Source organism: Rattus norvegicus, chromosome 6, assembly GCF_036323735.1.
Source record: "Rattus norvegicus strain BN/NHsdMcwi chromosome 6, GRCr8, whole genome shotgun sequence".
Taxonomy (NCBI): domain Eukaryota; kingdom Metazoa; phylum Chordata; class Mammalia; order Rodentia; family Muridae; genus Rattus; species Rattus norvegicus.
Genome location: NC_086024.1, coordinates 50,969,240 through 50,988,215, shown reverse-complemented (window position 1 = coordinate 50,988,215; position 18,976 = coordinate 50,969,240). Strand labels below are relative to the sequence as shown.

The 18,976-nt window shown below is 48.4% G+C and overlaps 1 protein-coding gene across 2 annotated transcripts in view; it reads left to right on the top strand.

Annotated features, from left to right (window-relative positions):
- Positions 1-3,370: 3,370 nt before the first annotated feature.
- Colec11 (collectin sub-family member 11) overlaps positions 3,371-18,976 on the top strand; it is a 32,489-nt gene continuing 16,883 nt past the window's right edge. For both annotated transcript variants that reach the window (NM_001427173.1, NM_001427172.1), the window contains exons 1-3: positions 3,371-3,427; positions 8,686-8,841; positions 12,791-12,862. In NM_001427173.1, the coding sequence (NP_001414102.1) occupies positions 8,712-8,841; positions 12,791-12,862 (202 nt within the window). In that variant the 5' untranslated portion in view covers positions 3,371-3,427; positions 8,686-8,711. The remainder of the gene's footprint in view (positions 3,428-8,685; positions 8,842-12,790; positions 12,863-18,976) is intronic.

Genomic DNA, 18,976 nt, shown 5'->3' with positions numbered 1-18,976 from the left:
GGAAGAGCAGTCAGTGCTCTTAACCACTGAGCCATCTCTCCAGCCCTATATGTTTGTTCTTTATTCCTAGTGGTCACTGACTGGGTGATGGTTCTGCTAGGACAGTCATTATACCCAGCAAGGAGTCCTCTCTTCTGTCCAATCAGTCTGGTGATTCTGGTCCAGGGCTGTAAAGCAGCTTGGAGCATAGGCTAGTGTGGAGGGCTCTTGAAGGCTGAGGAGTAAGGCCAGTCACAGCCCGTATGGGGATGCTGAGATACTGCAGGAGACTTTCAGTGATGTCCTGACATCTACTGTGAGGCTGGCAGTGGTTCTCAAAGTGTCTCTAGACCAGTTGACTCAACCTTGAGAATTTAATACAAAGGAGCAAGATCCCTTTGCCCAATCATCAGTTCAGAAAAGCTAGGTCCTGGAGCTGGAGAGATGGTTCAGTGGTTAAGAGCAGTTGATGCTCTTGCAGAGGTTTGAGCTGGATTTCAGCACCCACATGGCAGTTCACACCGGGATGCGTCTCCAGTTCCAGGGGATCTGACACTGTTTTCTGGCTTCTGTAGATACCACTAGTGCAGGCCACTTTCGAGAACATCTGGGCAGGCCTTCTGGACATCCGATGATGTCCACTTTCCCGTGCCACTGTCATACAAATATTGTAATACAGAATCTTAACATTGGGCAGATATCTTAAATGGTTAAGACCTTTTAACTAGTTGGCAAGAAGAGAGATTTTCAATGCCCACACCCTGGTCTTTCTGCTCCTCTGTATCCCCCAGTGACTAGGCATAGGACAAGGGATGGAAGTGTTGTGCACTCTCCGGGAACTCAGACACCCTCAGTGATGAGGGCCTTTGGGGAGGTGGCCGTGGTTAATGTCCTCATGGACAGTGTCCCACAGATACAGCAGCACGTCCGATGTGACCCCAGTAAGTTTCCCATCCAGAGCAGAGTGGGTTTCATGTGACTCCTCTATCCAAACTCCATGGTTATCTCAGAGAGATGTAAACAGTCACTGGATTTGGGCCAGTCTTGTTCTGGCTGGGAATGGGATGGTCTATGGGGTCAGGGCAGAGGAAAACAGTGGTCTGCTTCCAGTGGAGGATTCCTGGTGACACCAGAGTACGCTTAATAATACAAGAGTCCTAACTTACAATCTACTCAACACAGGCAAGCTAAATTGCACTATTTTTGCAATTGGGAGTATTTTTGAAACTGTTGGAACTGTTTAAAAAAACCCTCAGGGTGGACTGGAGACATAGGTCAGTCGCCTGGTATTCACAAAGCCCTGAGTTTAATACCAGGGTGGGACTGAAGATTCAGAAATGGTGGCTCATGCCATCCCAATGCTAAGCAGTTGTAACAAGAGGATGGCCTCTAATTTGAGGCCAGCCTGAGTTATGGAATAGATTGCTTTAAAAAGGGGGTAGGGGAAAGCAGGGTATGGTGGTGCGTGACTTTAATCCCTGCTTGGGAGGCAGAGGCAGAGGGCAGAGGCAAGCGGATCTCTGAGTTGGAAGACCACTTGGTCTACAAAGCAAGTTTTAGGACAGTCATGGTCATACAAGAGAAACTCTATCATGAAAAACAAGCAAACAAACAAACAAGAAAATATGTGTTGGAGGGAAAAAATGTCTTAGGCTTTCTGGGCCCTCTACCACCTTGAGACAGTAGGGATGTCTGATAGTTTGCTTGGGCAGGTTTTGTGTTTGAATTTTGGTTTTGGTTTTTGAGAACAGGGTGTCTCTGTGTAGCCTTGGCTTGGCTGTCCTGGAACTTACTCTGTGGACCAGGGTGGCCTTGAATTTGAGGACCACCTGCCACTGCCTCCTGAGTGCTGGGATTAAAGGCATGTGCTGGGCTGGAGAGATGGCTCAGCGGTTAAGAGCACCCGACTACTCTTCCAGAGGTCCTGAGTTCAATTCCCAGCAACCACATGGTGGCTCACAACCATCTGTAAAGAGATCCGATGCCCTCTTCTGGTGTGTCTGAAGACAGCTACAGTGTACTTATATATAAATCAATAAATCTTAAAAAAAAAAAAAGGCATGTGCTACCATCGCCCAATGCTTGGTAGGTTTAGGAAGGATTCTCGGAACTCTCGGCTAGCTCTGTGCCCCTCTGTGAACTCTGGAATTGTGAACAGAGACATTTCTATTGAGTTCGAGGACAGCTGCATGAGAGTCTGTTTGAGAAACGAAACGTAATAAAAGTCAAGCTTTGTTTGGAGATTATGGATTCACGTGCAGTTGTAGAAAACAATTCAGAGAGTTCCCTTGAGTCGTCTTCCCAGTGGAAAGTCTGAACAGTACCACAGCCCAGAAGGTCAGGCCATGTCACTCTTGAGACACACAGTAGTGTCTTAGCCAACCACTGATCTGTCCTTGATTTTTATAGTTTTATCACTTTGTGTTATATGGATAGGATGTAAGGGCAATTTGGCTGTAACATCATACACTCCATTGATCGTGAAGTTGGTTTGGCTGATCTGGCTTCCTCCCTCATGGATCCACAAATTTGTCTAGAAGCCACAGGCCAGCAGTAGACCTTCCCTGATGGAGTCCTGCTGTTCCTTTGAGGGTAATAGAGTGGCTGTGCTTCCCTGATCAGCCTCCAAACAGGCTCGCCAGAGGATTTTATAGATGGAACTGCACCATGGGTAACTTTTGGAGTCTGTTTTGGTAGAGCACAGAACTCTCGTTGATCTCTCCAGGTGGTCGTGGTGTAGTGTGTGTGTGTGTGTGTGTGTGTGTGTTTGTGTGTGTGTGTGTGTATATATGCATGTGTATGTATATATGTGTATGTATTGTGTATGTGTGTGTATGCATGTATGTAGTGTGTATGTGTGTGCAATCAGGTGCATGTGTGTGTGTAAAGATTCATGTGAACTGTGTTCTATCTCCCTCTACTACTCTCTACCTTTTGTTTTTGTTTGTTTGTTTAAGTCACAGTCTCACTATGTACTCCTGGCTGGCCTTGAACTTGCCACATAGTGCAGGCTGGCCTTTAACTCACAGCAATTCTCCTGCTTTAGTCTTCAGAGCGCAGGGATTACTGGTGTGCACCACCATGTTTGGCATAGTCACTTATTGGAAGAAAAAGAAGAGAAGGGAAAACAGGAAGAAAACCAAAATTGAGAGAGAATGTTTGGGGTGGGGTTGGCTGGGCTTTCCAGGCACCCCAGCCTGGCAGCAGGGGCTGAGTTCCCACACTCCACAGGCCCCTGCAGGACAGCTGATGGTTTCAGGCAGGAAGCTCTTGCAGATAAGGCTGCCGCTCCAACAGATTCGCTGGGCTGTCTGACATCCCAGGCAGGGTTTCTCTCTGAGTTGGACTGCAGCTGGTCTCTGTAAATAACAGCCATGAGGTTCCTTGGAGCAGTGTCTCTGCCAGCCGGTGACTGTCAGGACAGCTCCTTCGCTTAGTGGGTATCCAGGTAAGAGGTGCTGCCCCAGGACACTAGGCCAGGGGTGGGCAGTTGTTGAACACAGGCAGGAGGGCAAATTTCCAAGCAGGGCTGGAGGGTGGAATTGACCAGGTGGGACTCAGTCTCAGATATAAACATCCTGGAGTTGACCAGTAAGTCAGACACCAGGTTTCCAGAGTTCGTTTAGCTCAGTAGGTAATGGTGGAATCTTCCAGGCAGATTCTGGTCGATCAGTTGCTATTACAGATGGAATTACAAGCCACTTAGGTTTCTTAAGAGGTGGAGTTTGAATAGATCATTTCTAACTCCAACCTGGGGGAGCGCCATACCTCAGGCTGCCATCGAGCAGCATTTATGGGTTGACAGCTCAGTCCTGTTCAGGGACCTACAGCTCCAAGGCATACTCAACTGTGGGTTTTAGGTGGGGTGGGGAGTGACCAGGAGGGAGGGACATTTCCCTCAGGGGAGCCACCTAACAGTGGATATTGCCACTTGGAAGGGGAGTAACTCCAAAGGGCAGCTGCTTGTTGTGCCCTGACACCAGCTTTCGGGACTGGCCGCTGTGTTCGAATGCCCCCAGCTAGCAGCTCTGTATTAAAATGGTCAAATTTGTGGGCCATTGCATGGCACAATGGTACTTGATTTGTTGAGATCTTGCCTGGGAGAGCAGAGCTCTAAGCCTTCACACTTGGTTTTCTCTCTAATCTTGAGACATCTGTGCCAGAGATGAAGGAGACCAGGCAGACCTCTCTTTACCATGGCGTTGGTCAGATCTTCCCTGTAGCCTCGTGGCAGGGGTGGGAGTGTCACTTTAGGACAGAGGAGGCTTCCAAATGACAGTGCTGTTCACAGAAGATACTTCAGGGTCTGTGAGACCCAGGGCTTCACGGTAGGTGTTGAGTGGACATGTCAAGATATGTGTTTGTGTTTGGTTACTGTGTTTCCCCCTGGCCTACTGCCAGTTCATTCTTATGTTTCTTTTGTGAATTCCACATTTAATCTCTCCCCGAGAAAGCTGTCTCTTTGATAGAAGTGGGCCCCCAGTCTTTGGGGCCCTGGCTAAAGAGATAAGGATGTTGTTTTTAAAAAGGTTTTGGGCTTGCTGCATAGTCTCCGTTTATAAAACCAAATTCCTTTCCTGAGAGGCAACTGAACAGCACATGAGCCAGAGCTTCCTGGTGGACAGGGTGCCGCCCCGTGTGCCCACCTGTCCTGTTCTGGAGCAGGTCTGGGGAAGAATCTGAGAGAGTTGGAGGACAGGGCCCCATGGCATCCGCTAGCTTAGATGAGAGCTGATGGAAAGGGCACACAGGCAGGAGAGTCGGTGAGAGAGGAGGTGGTAGAGGACAAGCCAGCTTGGAGGGCTTCTGTATCTCTGCTCTCCCTGTCTGCTGTGGCCTGATCTTTCGTAAAGCCACACTTAGGACTTTCATGGAGGGAAAGTCCATGTCTTGCTGGATGCCTGCTGTCTCCGGAGGAGCATTTGTTTCTGTGGAATACGTTCCTGTGCCATTCTGGGAGCACTGAGAAAGACAAACATCTGAACAGTTTTTAATCTAACAAGCGGAGGGCGCAGCAAGGGTCAGCGTTGCTTTGTTTGTTTGTTTTCATGGGGTCTCGTTTTCTAGCCTTGGTTGGCTCCAAACTCAGAGGAATCCCCTCTGCCTCTCATGTGTTTGGTAGGGGCCACCATGCCCAGCTGTTTGAATCATTTAAAAATCATGCATACGTAATGTGTCTGCGCATATGTGCATGTGTGCGCCGGTGCCAGTAGAGGTCAGAGGCATCGGCTCTCCTACAGCTGGGGTTGCAAGCACTGGGAAACAAACTCGGGTGCCCTGCAGGAGCAGTGCATGTTCTTAACCACTGAGCCATCTCTTTAGCACCCCCAGCCCCTCCTTTTTAATTGATGATATTGGATCTTATTATGTATCCCTGGCCAGATGCTGGTCCTGGATCTCACTATTGGAGCCCAGGCTGGCCTTGAACTCATGACTCCATATTCTGCTTCCCAAGTGCTGGGCTGATAGCCATGTACCATCATACGTGGCTTATTATTACCTTTGTGGCTCTACAGAAAAGGAAGCCGCTTAGGGAACAGCTGAGTGCTGCTAATAGCACGGTGGGGAGGTGTGCTTACCCACAGGCTTTGCACCCCCTTGTTTCTTGAATTGCTGGAAATTTCAGGACAAATGACAGCAGAGCAATAATCCATGTGTGACAACCCCTGGGTCTGCAGAGTCCCATGTAAGCTCAGCATTATGTTTCTCATGCATTTATGCATGTAGCCGTGTGTAGATAACTCTGGAAAATGAGAAGCTAGAAGAGACTCTAAGCAGTGCTCATTCCTGCTAGAGCTGAGCAGTGAGTACCCAGGCCTCTCTAGAGAGGTTCCCATCGTCCATGGTGGTTTTCCTCCCTCCCCACGCCCCTCTCCCTCCCTCCCTCCCTCCCTCCTTCCCTCCCCCCTCTCCCTCTCCCTCTCCTCCTCCTCTCTCTCTCTCTCTCTCTCTCTCTCTCTCTCTCTCTCTCTCTCGTGTGTGTGTGTGCGTGTGTGTGTGCGTGTGTGTGTGTATTTCCACCCACTCCACAAACCTATCCATGTGTGCCGTTTTCTGCTCCCAAACCTGATTTTGTAGTCTGCCTTGATTTGTTTTTCTTCTTAATAAAAGCAGAAACTCAGCAGGCACACAGTGTTTTCTCAGGCTACCATTTCCACTTAAGCCCTTCTGCATGCAGTGGAGTTTTCTGCCTGTTGGCTCCTCACGGCTTTTGAGGATTCGACTATTATAGGAGTAGGCATCTCATTAATTAACCTCTGGCTGCCAGAGCTTCCCTTCTTGCCTACCACCCTACAAGCTCAGGATCAGAGCAACGTAGGTTGGAGAGTGGGAGCCAGGCCTCAAACCTCAGCCTCCTAAGGTCAGAGCAGTGTTGAGATCAGCAGAGCCCATGCCCTGCAGATTCAGGATGTTGTCTTTGTGGTTTGAACTATACAAGGTCTTCCTCCCCTGAGTCCTTGAAGGCTGGAGGTGGCTTTCCATTATATACCTCTGGACTTTGAGTAAGATCCCAAGGTATCAAGGTCGGTGAGTCCTTTTGACTTATAACCTAAATACTATACACTTCAATCATGCAGCCCCATTCTTAAGCCTCACCTCTGCTTATGCTATTTCAAAGCTCTGTCCCCCCTCCACCCATTCTTAAGCCCTGCCTCTGCTTAGGTGGGCAGTCTTCATCTACCGTCACTGAACCTTTTTGTTTTCTTGCCTCTTGTGGGGACTCTTTTCAGGGCCAAAAGAGGAGTTTCAGATGGTGTCCCTTCATGCTGCAGGGACAGATGATTCATCACCAGATGCAGCTTTCCTTGTCTGACACAATAGTGGTAGTACGTCTGGACATCTTGACTCTACAGGTTTTGGGGAGAACCCATCCTTGGGAGCAGATGTGGCAGGGCTTTGGTGTTACCCAAGTGGGCGTCAGCACAGCCAGATAGGGGACTCCAAAGATTACGAAGGCTCCTGGGACTTGGTCTGTGTCCTCACTGCCTTGATTTGTTCTCTGTGGATAGGCGGACAGGATGATCTCACTGACTGTGTATGTTCGTCCCTCGCCTCTGATGGCTGGAGTCAGGGAGGGATGCAGAACATCTTGATCTTTTGGACAAGCTAAACCATTGCTCTGTCCACCCAAGTTCTGTTGCTTGTTAGCCATGGGAGAGCTATAGGCTTCTTTGACTGGAAAAACAAATCTAGCCCTGACCCCCTCCCTTCCCCAGGTTTTCTCTTCTCAGTAGCCCCGGCCCTGTTCTCCAGAGCTGTAGTTGGCCATCCCCTCACATTTCCCACAGCATCCAGTGAAAACCAATCAGCTTTGCCTCCACAACACATCCCAACCATGCCTTTCTTCTCTGCCTCTGCCATGGTGTCCCCATGACCCCTTGCATACTGTGGTCTCCTTTGTCTGGCCTCCTCGCTCCCACTTATTCCAATAAATACAGTCTCCAAAGAGTCACCTAGTGGCCCTCTTATAAAGCTAGACCCTGATCAAATGCTTCTATGTTGTAGCCTTGGACTCCCCGCACCCCCAAAGGTTTCACAGTAACACCAGCTCTGAGTTTTCACTCTGTTCCACAGGGGGCTTTTTCTCCTTTGTGCTCACAAGGCCAGGCAACTTCTTCCCAAGCTCCAATCATTTACTCCATTCCCCAAACCCTCACCTCCCCACCCCCTCCTAACCTCCCCCTTTCCCACCCCTCCCCATCTCTAGATAGCAGCACAGCACATGCATGTCCAGGCCATCTTGCCCTGCCTCTTTCCTCAGGGGAAGATGGCTGGCTCTTCTCTGCTGCCCTGGTTTATCCGTCTATCCTTTTGCCTCTTTTTAAAAGGGATGTATTTATTTTTATGTATGTGTATACTTCCATGTATGCATGCCCAGTGCCCACAGAAGCCAGAAGAGGGCGTTGGGTCCTACAGGAGTGGGAGATTACAGGTGGTTGTGCACCCGCATGAGGGCCCCGAAAACTGAACCTGGGTCCTCTGCGAGTGCAGAGACACCCCTAACCACCGAATCACCTTTCCAGCCCGTCTGTCCCCCTTTCTCTACCCCAGCACCCGGAACTGTGCCTGGCAGAAGGTCGGCCCTTGGAAATATTGCTAAGCAATTGACTGACCCAGCGGGGTAGGTGCAGGGAAGCATCAGAGATCTTCTGGGATAGATAATGCTGAAACCATTGTGAGGCTCTGATACACAAAGGGGAACCCCCTCCCCCAGTTTCCAGACCCAGTTTTTAATAAATCCTTCTTTCTTTTTCTCTTGTCACTACGGTTGGCCTTTCTCATTCCCTCTCTTCTTTTTCTGCTTTCAAACCATCTAGTGTGAATCTCTGTTTGTATTTGGATGTCTCCCCGCTTCCCCCGAGTCATGCTCCAAGCCCTGCAGGAGGCTCATGTCTTGCATAGGGGTCATTGTCTTCTTCGAGTCTGAGTCTTTGCGATTAGGATAAGTTGGAACTCTTGGGCAGGCCTTGTGTTTAGTGACTTGTTCTGAGGGAAGCTGGTCCCTACAAGTGACCTTCAGCAAAGGCTTAAAGAGAGAGGTCTGGGCACACATGGTGCTCTAGTTGCCTGGGAGCTTCAGAGTCTCGGTGGAAATTGGTAATTGGTATGTGACCAACCCAGAGAAAAATCGCGTGACTGTGGCCTGCTGTTTGCAATGCACTGACTGGTCAGAGCCTGTCACTGTTTATGGCTTCCTTCTTCCAGGAGTCAGCGTCCTGCCTGCACTCGTGATGATGAGGGACCTGGCTCTTGCAGGCATGCTGATCAGCCTGGCTTTCCTGTCCCTACTGCCATCTGGATGTCCCCAGCAGACCACAGAGGACGCCTGCTCCGTGCAGATTCTTGTCCCCGGCCTCAAAGGTAATGGCTAGTCTGCTGCTCTGGTGTGGCCTTGCTCATGCCTCTGGGTGTCTCAGTCTCCTACATGGCCTGGCACTTCAGCACACACTCACAAAGACTGGCTCTGGACCAGGTACTCCTGGGAAATCTGCCCATCTGTTGGGCCTGGGATTCCCTGACTAGAAGACCAAGGTTCCCCGACATTTAAACTCTAGTCAAGACATTGTGGATTTCTGGCTAGTGATGCATATGCAACACAGCCTCAGGAGTCTTGTATAAAGGCCTTCTCATGTGATCCTCTCCTGAATGAGCTGGACTGCTGAGGTCAGCCAGCCTCCTCCCTGCTCTCTGATGTCACAGTGTTTACATCCCATGGCCTGTAGGGATGAAGTCTGCTTGCAGAAACATTTGCAGAGAGTACAGCAGTCCAGGGATGCCTGTGGCACTTCTTCCACTGACAATGAGCATATGTGCTTTTCGTGAAAATAATGGACACACCCCTTCATTGTCAGGTCAGATAATACCAAAGCAAGCGTGACCTGGCTGAAGGCTTTGTGTTCACAGATCTAGATCTGATTCGAGAAGACTCAAGTGGTAAATTGTTTCCATGAGCAAAGACAAAGCAGTACTAGTGACAGTGGGAAAGACGGCAGATGGAATGACAATCTGTTCTGATAGAAAGATGGCTGGGGGTGCTGGGGCAGGTCTGTGCAGCTGGGCTCTCTGTGTGAGTGGAGAAGTCCACAGCAACCCTATGCCAGGGACATGACATTCTCCAGGGTTTGCTTATCAGCACGGGTAAGGAGCCCCTCCCACTCCCCTGAGCTTTGAGCAGTGTTGGAAACATCTTAGATCTTGATGACCCTTCAGGGTTTTTTCTAAGGCCTCCAGGACCAGCTGGATTTAGAGTTAAGCATCCTGGGAAGGTTTCCACCATCTTGGGCAGAGGTCAGATTTCTTTGTGAGACAAAGGATCTCACTTTGAAGCCCTGGCCAGATGGGAACTCGCTGTGTAGCCTAGCCTGGATTGAAGAACTCTGCCTGCCTCTGCTTCTGGAGTGCAGGGATCAAAGGCCTGCACCATCATAGCTAGCAAAAACAACGTTTTATGATCAAGTAGTTTCAGGACATAAAGTAATCATGGATAGATTTGGGGAACTGCATTAGGGGGAGCTTCAGAGCCTGGACATCAAGGTGTTTGTTTGGGGGCGTCAGAGGTCTTGTCCTCCTCTACCCACTGTGGGTGGCATGGGAAGATTTTCCTGGAGAATAACATTTAAGTGAAGAAGTTTTTTTGAAAGATATAAAAATTATTTACAGATCTCCCCATCCCCCTTTGTGTGTACACACGTGTGTGTGCTTCTGTGGAGGCCAGAGGTCAGCCTCTGGTATTGTTCCTGGTACATCATCAGCTTTGCTCTGTGAGATAGGGTCTCTCAATGACTTGCTGCTTCCTGATTTAGTCTAGTCTGGCTAGCCAGGAGCCCCAGGGTCCTCCTGATTCTACCTCCCTAGTACTGGAATTGCAGGTGTATACTGCTATGCTTGGCCTTTTACATGGAGTTTGGAGATCAAGTCCAGTCCTACGCTTGCTGGGGCAAGCATTTACTGACAGACATCACCCCAACCCCACGAATCATATTTTAAAATGTCTTCACTGGTGCGACACTTCCTGTTCTAGTGTTAAGTGCTGTGCCACCGTCTTTTGGTGAGTTCGGAATCAGGATGAGCAGTTTTCAATAAAATTAGAGACAGACCCAGGATGAAAGGGGAGGTTGCGGGGAAGTTTCGTGGTGGGTGTGGTGACCTTCTTGCCTTCTTTTTTTAAGAGGTGAAGCCTTCAGGTAAGTGACAATGTAGTGGATGATTGTCTAGTTCATTCAGCCTTACCCTAATCCAGGTAGGGATTAGGGATCAAAGAGGCTGTGGTCAGGCCCAGAGCCTGACCTTGGTCTGTCACTCAGCTCTCATAGCCCATCCTTTCATTCATGCACACCCACTTGTCTGCCTCAAATGAGTGAGAGCCATGTGCAAACTTGAGAAGCTTTCTAGAAACTTCTAGAAAAGCTGGAAGGTGTGCTTAGGGTTGCCTCTCAGTGGTTGGGGCCTTCCTTCAGCTGCTCTGAAGAGATTTCAGCCCCATGGAAAGGAGGGCCACAGTAGATACTTACTATGACACACACCATGACGCATGTACTAGGAAAGAAAACATGTTGCCACCCTTACCCATCTTTGGTGGGTCTCTGAAGTGGTGGGCTTTGCTGTTGCTCTTCCGTGGGTGATCACGTCCCCTTTGGCCCTGTCCCTCCGTCTATCCCTCTGGACAGCCTTTGCATCCCTTTAGCCTGTGTGCCCATCCATGTCTCTTTCCTTTGCTCTGGCTGGCTGCTTCCTGCTCACTGCACAGCTTCAGTTTAAAGGCCACTTCACCAGGGAGGCTTCCCATCTGAATCATCCTATGTCACTTCTGCTGAAGTTTGTGCCTCATTCCGTCGTATACGCTATGTGGCTAATGAGACTTCTCATGTCAATTTGACTTAAAATATTTTTCCTCTTGGGTAGCTCACAGAATGTTCTCTTTGTTGGTGACATCCCTTCGGCAGTGTCGCTGACACGTCTTTGCTATTTGGCCCTGATTTCCCCCGAGTGGTTCTCGGCTTTTAGTGTGCAGAGATTATTATGTTCTTGCTTTCACGCCCCACCCCCACCTCAGTACTGGAAAGTGCATCTGGCAGCTCTTCACAGACTCTTAGGCATTCTCTTTCTCTCTGCTCCCTAGAATCCCTGTGAGATAGGTTTGGGCATTTATGAGCTTTTTTTTTTCTTTCTTTTCTTCGACTTCAATTTGATAACTTCAAAACAAAACCATCAAGGCTTCACAGATGACTGTCTCTTAGCAAGGAGAACTCCTCATCCTAATGTTTTGTCTCATGGGAAGTGAGTGAGCTCCTTCTTCTGGCCACTGCTTTCTAGCTGTGAGAGTGAATTTCAATCAGAGCATCCCCAGTGGGTTTGCTGTCATGCTCATTGCAATACATGGCCATGTCTCCTGTCTCTCTGTCTCTTTCTTTTTCTTCTCTCCCTCTTCCTCCTCTTCTCTCTCTCCCTCTTCCCCCTTCCCCTCTCCCTTCCCCTCCTCCTTTTTCTCCTTTTTCTTCCCTTTGTGACAGGGTTTCCCTCAGTAGCTTTGGCTAGCCTGGAACTCACTATATAGACAAGGATGTGTAGACCAAGAAGCAGAGACAAGTAGATGTCCAGGAGTTTGAGGCCAGATTGGTCTATAACTCAGTGTAGCCTTCAGTGACTTTCTGTCTTTTAGGAAGGGAAAAGAAGAATCAAATTTGTGTTGTCGGGAGGTCATTTGATCAGGGTTAGATTGGGGTTGAGGTTAGAGAATAGGTGTGGCCTTCTGGTTCCCTGCGACCCCCTAGTCCCCATGGACTCATCTTGTCAGATATCCTGACAGCTTATTTACACCTCTGTCTTTTGTACCTGACCACTGGACCCCAAACATGGAAGGCATACTCTATTGCTCTGAGGCAGCCCACGTGGGAAGCCACCATGAATGTTCCATGCATCATGCTGAGAGGACCAGTGGACACTCTGGTCTGTTCTCCCAGCATGCCACCAGCCTACATGATGTTTCCCTGGGGGCCACCCCATACTCTCCTTGTCACGTATCCTTCTGTTTAGAGTACCGTGGAGAGTCCTATATGGTGGGAAGGAGATTGGAAACCAGCCCAGAAGGAAAAATCTATTCCCCCAAAAATAAAGCAGTGTATGGAAAGCACATCCTAAGCTTAAACCTGGGTACCCAGAGCTCACCCTAGTGATGCTGGTTGCAGTTTGCAGTAGGGTGAGCAGGGAGTAGGACCAGACTGGCTGCACCATGAGTGAGAGCTTTTTTAGTTCTGTATGGATGCCCTGTCCTAGCCAAACTGTGCCTAAACAGATATGATTTCTTCCACAGGGGATTCAGGAGAAAAGGGAAACAAAGGAGCCCCAGGACGGCCAGGAAGAGTCGGCCCCACAGGAGAAAAAGGTATTCACAGCTCCAGCCTCCATGGGGAGGAGGTGGCTGGAATATGGAGGAGACAGAGATCAACTTAGACAGAGGTTATGGAGGGAAGGCACAGTGCTGGCCTGCAGAGCCTGAGGAAAGTACTGTATTCTGGAAACATAGTGGTGACTCCCTGAATGCCAAGGTTCAGGATCACGGCTATGTATTAAATGAGAGCACAGCCATGAAGGAAGGGTGGGAGGAGGCAGGGCACAAGCTGGGACGTTGCAATAGTAGCTGACCCACCTACCAAGCAGAAGTGTTGAGTGGGAGTGGTTTCCACTTTAATAAAACAATCTGATTCTGCCTCTGGGAGGCTGGTGAGACTCAACTGTGTATTTAAAGGAGTTAAAGCCTGTGTGTGAAGTAACCAGAACACAAATGCACAGGAATGAGAACATGCATGTATAGGAATGAGGGTTCCCATGTAGAGACCCAGGCTGTGGATGTTGGGTAGTCACACCACGCACAAAAGGGAGTCAGGACATGCACCGAAATAATCAGAATGTTCAGGAGCTAGATGCCCAAGGGGAGGCGCTCAAGGGCAGAAGTGCTCCAGTTTATATACATGGAACGGAATTTGAACATATGTAATTACACATGAAAGGAGCCTACCATAACAGCAGGTGATCAGTGAGCATGGCTGCCATCTATAGGGTGCCACCATCTTTACTATTTTATATTATATTATATTTTAAAATGTTTTACTATTTGTAATGAATTATGTGTATATGTATGTGTCTGTGTATGGGTTTGTGCATGTGAGTGCAGTGTCTGTGGAGATCAGAAGGGGGTGTTGGAACCCCTGGAGCTGGAGTTACCTGCAGTCTACTGGGCCCTCTTGAAAAGCAGCAATCGCCAGTTTTTTAAAAGATTTATTTTCCTTATTTTAAGTGTGTGTGTGTGTGTGTGTGTGTGTGTGTGTGTGTGTGTGTGTATACACATGAATGCAAGTGTCCATAAAGGTAAGACATGTCAGATTCTCTTGGAGATGTGGTTACAGGCAGTTGTATGCTACCTGATATGGGTCTGGGTCCTCAGGAAGAACAGTATGTGCTCTTAACCACCAAGCCATCTCTTCAGTCCCAAGGTTTTCTTTTCTTTTCTTTTCTTTTTTTTTTTTTTTGATACAGGGTCTCACTATGTAGCCCTGGCTGGCCTAGAACTTGCTTGGTTGCGAACTCACGCAGTTCTGTCTGCCTCTTTCTAGTTTATATTTTTAAAATCATTATTAAAAGCTGTATATCCAGGCAGTGGTGGCACACGCTTTTAATCCCAGCACTCGGGAAGCAGACACAGTCAGATCTCTGAGTTTGACCCCAGCAGGCGCATTAAATTCCAGGACAGGCTGTATAGAGAAATTCTATCTCAGGAAAAAATGAAAAAGAAGAAAGAAAAGAAAAGGCTGTAAAGAAAAGCATCCTGAAGCCAGGGATGGTGGTGCAGGCCGTTAATCCCAGCACTCCGGATGCAGAGGCAGATGGATCTGTGTGCATTCCTGCTCCTGGTCTACACAGCAGGAGACCCTGCCTTTGGAAACAAAACAAGTGAATGAACAAAGAAGAGAAAGAGGAGTGCTCTCAGCACCCTGTGCCCATCCATCATGAGAACATGGATCACCACAGCTGACCTTGGGACATTGGAAAGCCTCTTTCTGTTTAAAAAACTACTAGAATAACATATTTGAAATTTTTAAGAATGATTTATGGACTCTTCCTGATCAAGTGCACAGGCTACGTCGTTTTGAGCTCACATACTGTGAGGCCCTTGTCTGGTGCGATGTGACCATCATATCCCTCCACTAACCCCAGACAGACACTAATTTTTTACTTCTTATTTTTTCCTGTTACTCATAGAAATGAATCACAAATGATGAATGGGATATTATCACAGTTCAAAGATCAAAATGTACCAAGATATTTGCTGAGAAAAGACCATCTCTGTGGCCCTTGATAACTTTTTACTCCTTTTTTAAAAAGAGTTATTTGTTGTTGAGACACTGTCACTGTCTCAGACACACCAGAAGAGGGCATCAGATCCCATTACAGATGGTTGTGAACCACTATGTGGTTGCTGGGAATTGAACTCAGGACCTCTGGAAGAGCAGTCAATACTCTTAACCACTGAGCCATCTCTCCAGCCCCTTTTTACTCATTTTTGCAGAGAGATCTTATGAATTGGCAAACACATTTATGTGTCTCATTTCTTTTGTGCAAACAAGATTTTCTTCTGCACTTTGCTCCTTCTACGTAATAGAGAATCTTGGAGGCCACTCCAGGAGAGGATGCAAAGGTCTCCTCATATTTTTTATTCAGCAATTGGTGTACTCAGGTGTGCGTTTATTCTGATTTACCTAAGGTTCACATTTTCTCGGATTTTTGCTGCCATGAGTGTGTGTGTGTGTGTGTGTGTGTGTGTGTGTGTGTGTGTGCGCGTGTGCGTGTGTGTGTATGTATGTATATGTATGTGGTGTTTGTGTGTGTTTGTGTGTGTATGTATGCATGCATGTATGTATATGTACATGTTGTTTGCGTGTGTTTTTGTGTAGGTGTGTGTGTATGTATATGTGTTGTTTGTGTGTGTATGTGTGTGTATGTATATGTGTTATTTGTGTGTGTGTATGCATGTATGTATGTATGTATGTATATGTGCATGTTGTTTGCATGTGTTTGTGTGTAGGTGTGTGTGTTTATGTGTGTTGGTATGTGTGTGTGTTTGTGTGTATTTGTGTGTGTGCATGCGTAGCTTCAAGATGTACTCTGATCTTGGGATTGCTTATTAGACTGAGTGTGCATTTGCAAGTTTGGGTGGATGTGATAGTTCACACCTTCAATTCTAGTAACACTAAAAGCAGAGGCAGGAGGATCATGAGTTTGAGGTTGGCCTGAGCTACACAGCAAGATTCTCTTTCCAAAACCATGCCCATCTCAGACTTACTCTTGTTAGTTAATGTCAAATATGTGAAGATGGCCTTAAGATGTTTTCAAGCTTGTTCCCCAAACTGCCCTCCATTGCCTGCTGCAAGCCCTGTGAGCTACATTTGCCTTAGGAGTTGGGGAGGCCAGGCATGGAGGCCCACACCTTAATGTCAGCACTCAGGAGACAGAGTCAGGCAGATATCTATGAGCTTGACAATGGACTGGTCTACAGAGTGAGTTCCGGGCCAGCCAGGACTACACAAAAACTGACTTAAAAATGATGTAGGCTTCCCAGGAATCTTGTCTAAGCCCAAGAGTGGGATGGAGTGCGAGTGATTCACAGCCACAAGCTCTGTGAATCCTGGTCACAGGCTAGCACTGCAGCTGGATGGGCGGGACGCCTGCTGAGCTATCCAGAGCACAGTAGAGATGCCACAAGCTGCAGCTGTTCGTCCTCTTGGAGAACCTAACTCCAGGCCTTGTAGGCTGTATCCTCATATCTCTGGAAGACCAGGCAATGTCACAGTGCTGGGAGGTACAGCTGTATTCCTTCTAGAAAGCTCTGTTCAGTTACGCTTCAGTTCTAACTATTGTTGGGTTATGGATGTGAAATCCAGGTCCACAAGGTGGTGGGTTTTCCCTGTCCTGTGTAGATACAGCACCAACCATTCTGCTCCTTAAAGCAGTCATGAGGATGCCCAGCCTCTGACCTTTACACATCATGACCTTTCCAGCCTCTGGCTTTACACGTCTTACAACTGCAAACGTGACCCATATCTGTAGTTGGGTTTGGCCGTCAACTTGTGCCAACATCCTTTTATATTAAGCGTGGCACTGGCTTCTGAGTGTTCTGGTAGCCTCATCAGGACCTTCTGTTCTAGAACATTCTCTTATGACTGCTTTCTCTCTTCCCACCAGTTGAAGTGTAGACGCTTTCCTCAGCTAATTTGAAACCAATTCTTACTATGGCCACATCAGGCGCTGTTCAGGAAGTCTGGGAGCTGTGTCATCCCAGCGCCTCTCCTCTCTTCACATCTCAAACAGATCCATTGCCAAGCTGGAAAGGAGGCAGCAGGGACTGAGTACCAGGCCCTGATGCTCCCCACCTTCAATCTGGCTAGCTTCCAGGCTCACCGTGAGGCGCGAGCTGCCCTCCCCACAGGTTGCATGGTTTGTGGATATCTAGTCATGGTGTGTGCTGTGGGTGGGCCCTGCTGGGGCCTCTGCTCCCATCTCTGGGTCTGAGTGTTAACGTGGAATTTTGGGGGTGCTCCTGCTCGCTCCATTACCTCCTGGAGGTGTGAACAATCTTTCTAGAGTGTGGGTTTGATACCCTTCCTTTCCTATTGATTTGAGGACTCGCAGAGATTAAGATTCTTGGCAGTTTGTTCCCTAGTACCTGCAGGTAGGGCCCATGCATGAGTGCCCCTGAGGAGGCCTACATACCACCGCAAACCCAAATGTGAGCTCCCTGCTTGCTGCTCCCATTTTATGGCTGTGCACTCTCCCTAAGGAATTTTGCTCCCTCTCTCTCTCCTTCCCCATTTACAGTACTATTTTCTTGCTGTGTCCCAAATGCAATGCATGCCTACCACCCAGCACTCAGGAGACTAAGGCAGAAGGGTGGTGAGTTTGAGGCCAGCCTGGGCTACATAGTGAGATACTATCTCTAAAACAAACCGCAACAAAAAAAACCCCTTGAAAATAAAACCAAAACAAAATATAATGCATGACACTTCAACCAAAGCAGCATTCTAGATGGTGGTAACTGTATTATTGTGCCAGAAATGGAGGGCAGCCGAAGGCATGGGGGTGAAAGCATTGATCAGGTTGGAACAGATGCAAGAAGGTTTAATGAAGAAATGCACTGCAGGAGACAGATGCAGGAGCTGAATTCAGAAAGAGAGAAAGAGAGAGAGAGGAAGAGAGAGGGGAGGGGAGGGGAGGGGGAGAGTGGAAAGGTGGAGGGAGGGGGGAGAGTGGAAGGGGGAGGGAGGAGGGGAGGAAAGGAGAAGGAGAGGGAGACGAGTGGAGGGGATGGGAAGGGATGAGAGCCTGAGAACGAATTCTTTATAAGGGTTAAGGAAGCTGCCTGGTTTGACTTTGTGCCCAGGAGTGGGTTCATATTTGGATAGACAAGCGTGCACCTTGATACCTTGTTAAGCAGTAAATGTTACAGCAGGAGCCATTGTTCTTGATTTGGGCCATGCGGAATGAGATGAGCAGGCTCTAGGTGTGTGTAGGATATCACAGGCTGCTGGGGTCTGAGTGTTAATGTGGAATTTTCTGACTCTTCTTTGAGACAAGCTCTCACGTATCACAGACTGGCCTCGAACTTCCTGTGAAATCATCCTCCTGCTTCAGCCTCCTGAGTACTAGAGTTAAGGGCATGCAGCATCCCACCTGGTGTCCTGACTGCCTTATCTCTTGTCATGACAGGATGCTCTGACCAAAGCGACTCTAAGAAGGATTTATTTGGACTCACACACTTTGAGGTTAAAGCCTGTCATTGCTCACATTGGCAGAGTTCGAAGCTGTCTTTTAGGTCACCTGCCACTACTTAAATAACCTGATCTTATAGAAATGAGATCCACTGGAGACCCCAGGAGGTGGACCTGCTAGTGACCGGCACCTTCAAAGGACGCTGTGACGGGTGCTCAGTGAGTGCCACAGTTGAGCAGCATGTCACCATTTCTTTTTTATTCTTGACACTCCCGAAGCATGTGGGCAATGAGGACAGATCTACATCATCCTAAATTTTATGTCCCTGGGGCTCAGCCTAACGCTGGTACCCTGAAAGCCTTTTTCAGTTAGTTTGAAATATATCTTGAGATTTAATATCTTTAAGTATCTTTGAAGTCCCTGGGTGATCTCAGCTCTGGCTGAGGGCCCTGTCTGTGTACCCCCTGCACCTCCCCACAGCCTCTGAAAGGCACCGATGTTGGCTTGTACTAACAGGCCTAGGTGCTGCTGCTGCAGACAGCACTCCCTAGGGTACCGGGCTCCCCAGTCTGGGTCTGGACAGCTCAGCTTCCACCAGATGTAACTTGTGCCCACCCGGGGACTGGTCTGGAGTAAGTGGCTGACTTGCAGAGTGGGCAGCCCCCTGCTAAGAGGAAACCTGCTGGTGAATCGAGTTTACTGAAACAAAGCCAGGCCGAGTGGAGCCAGCAGAATT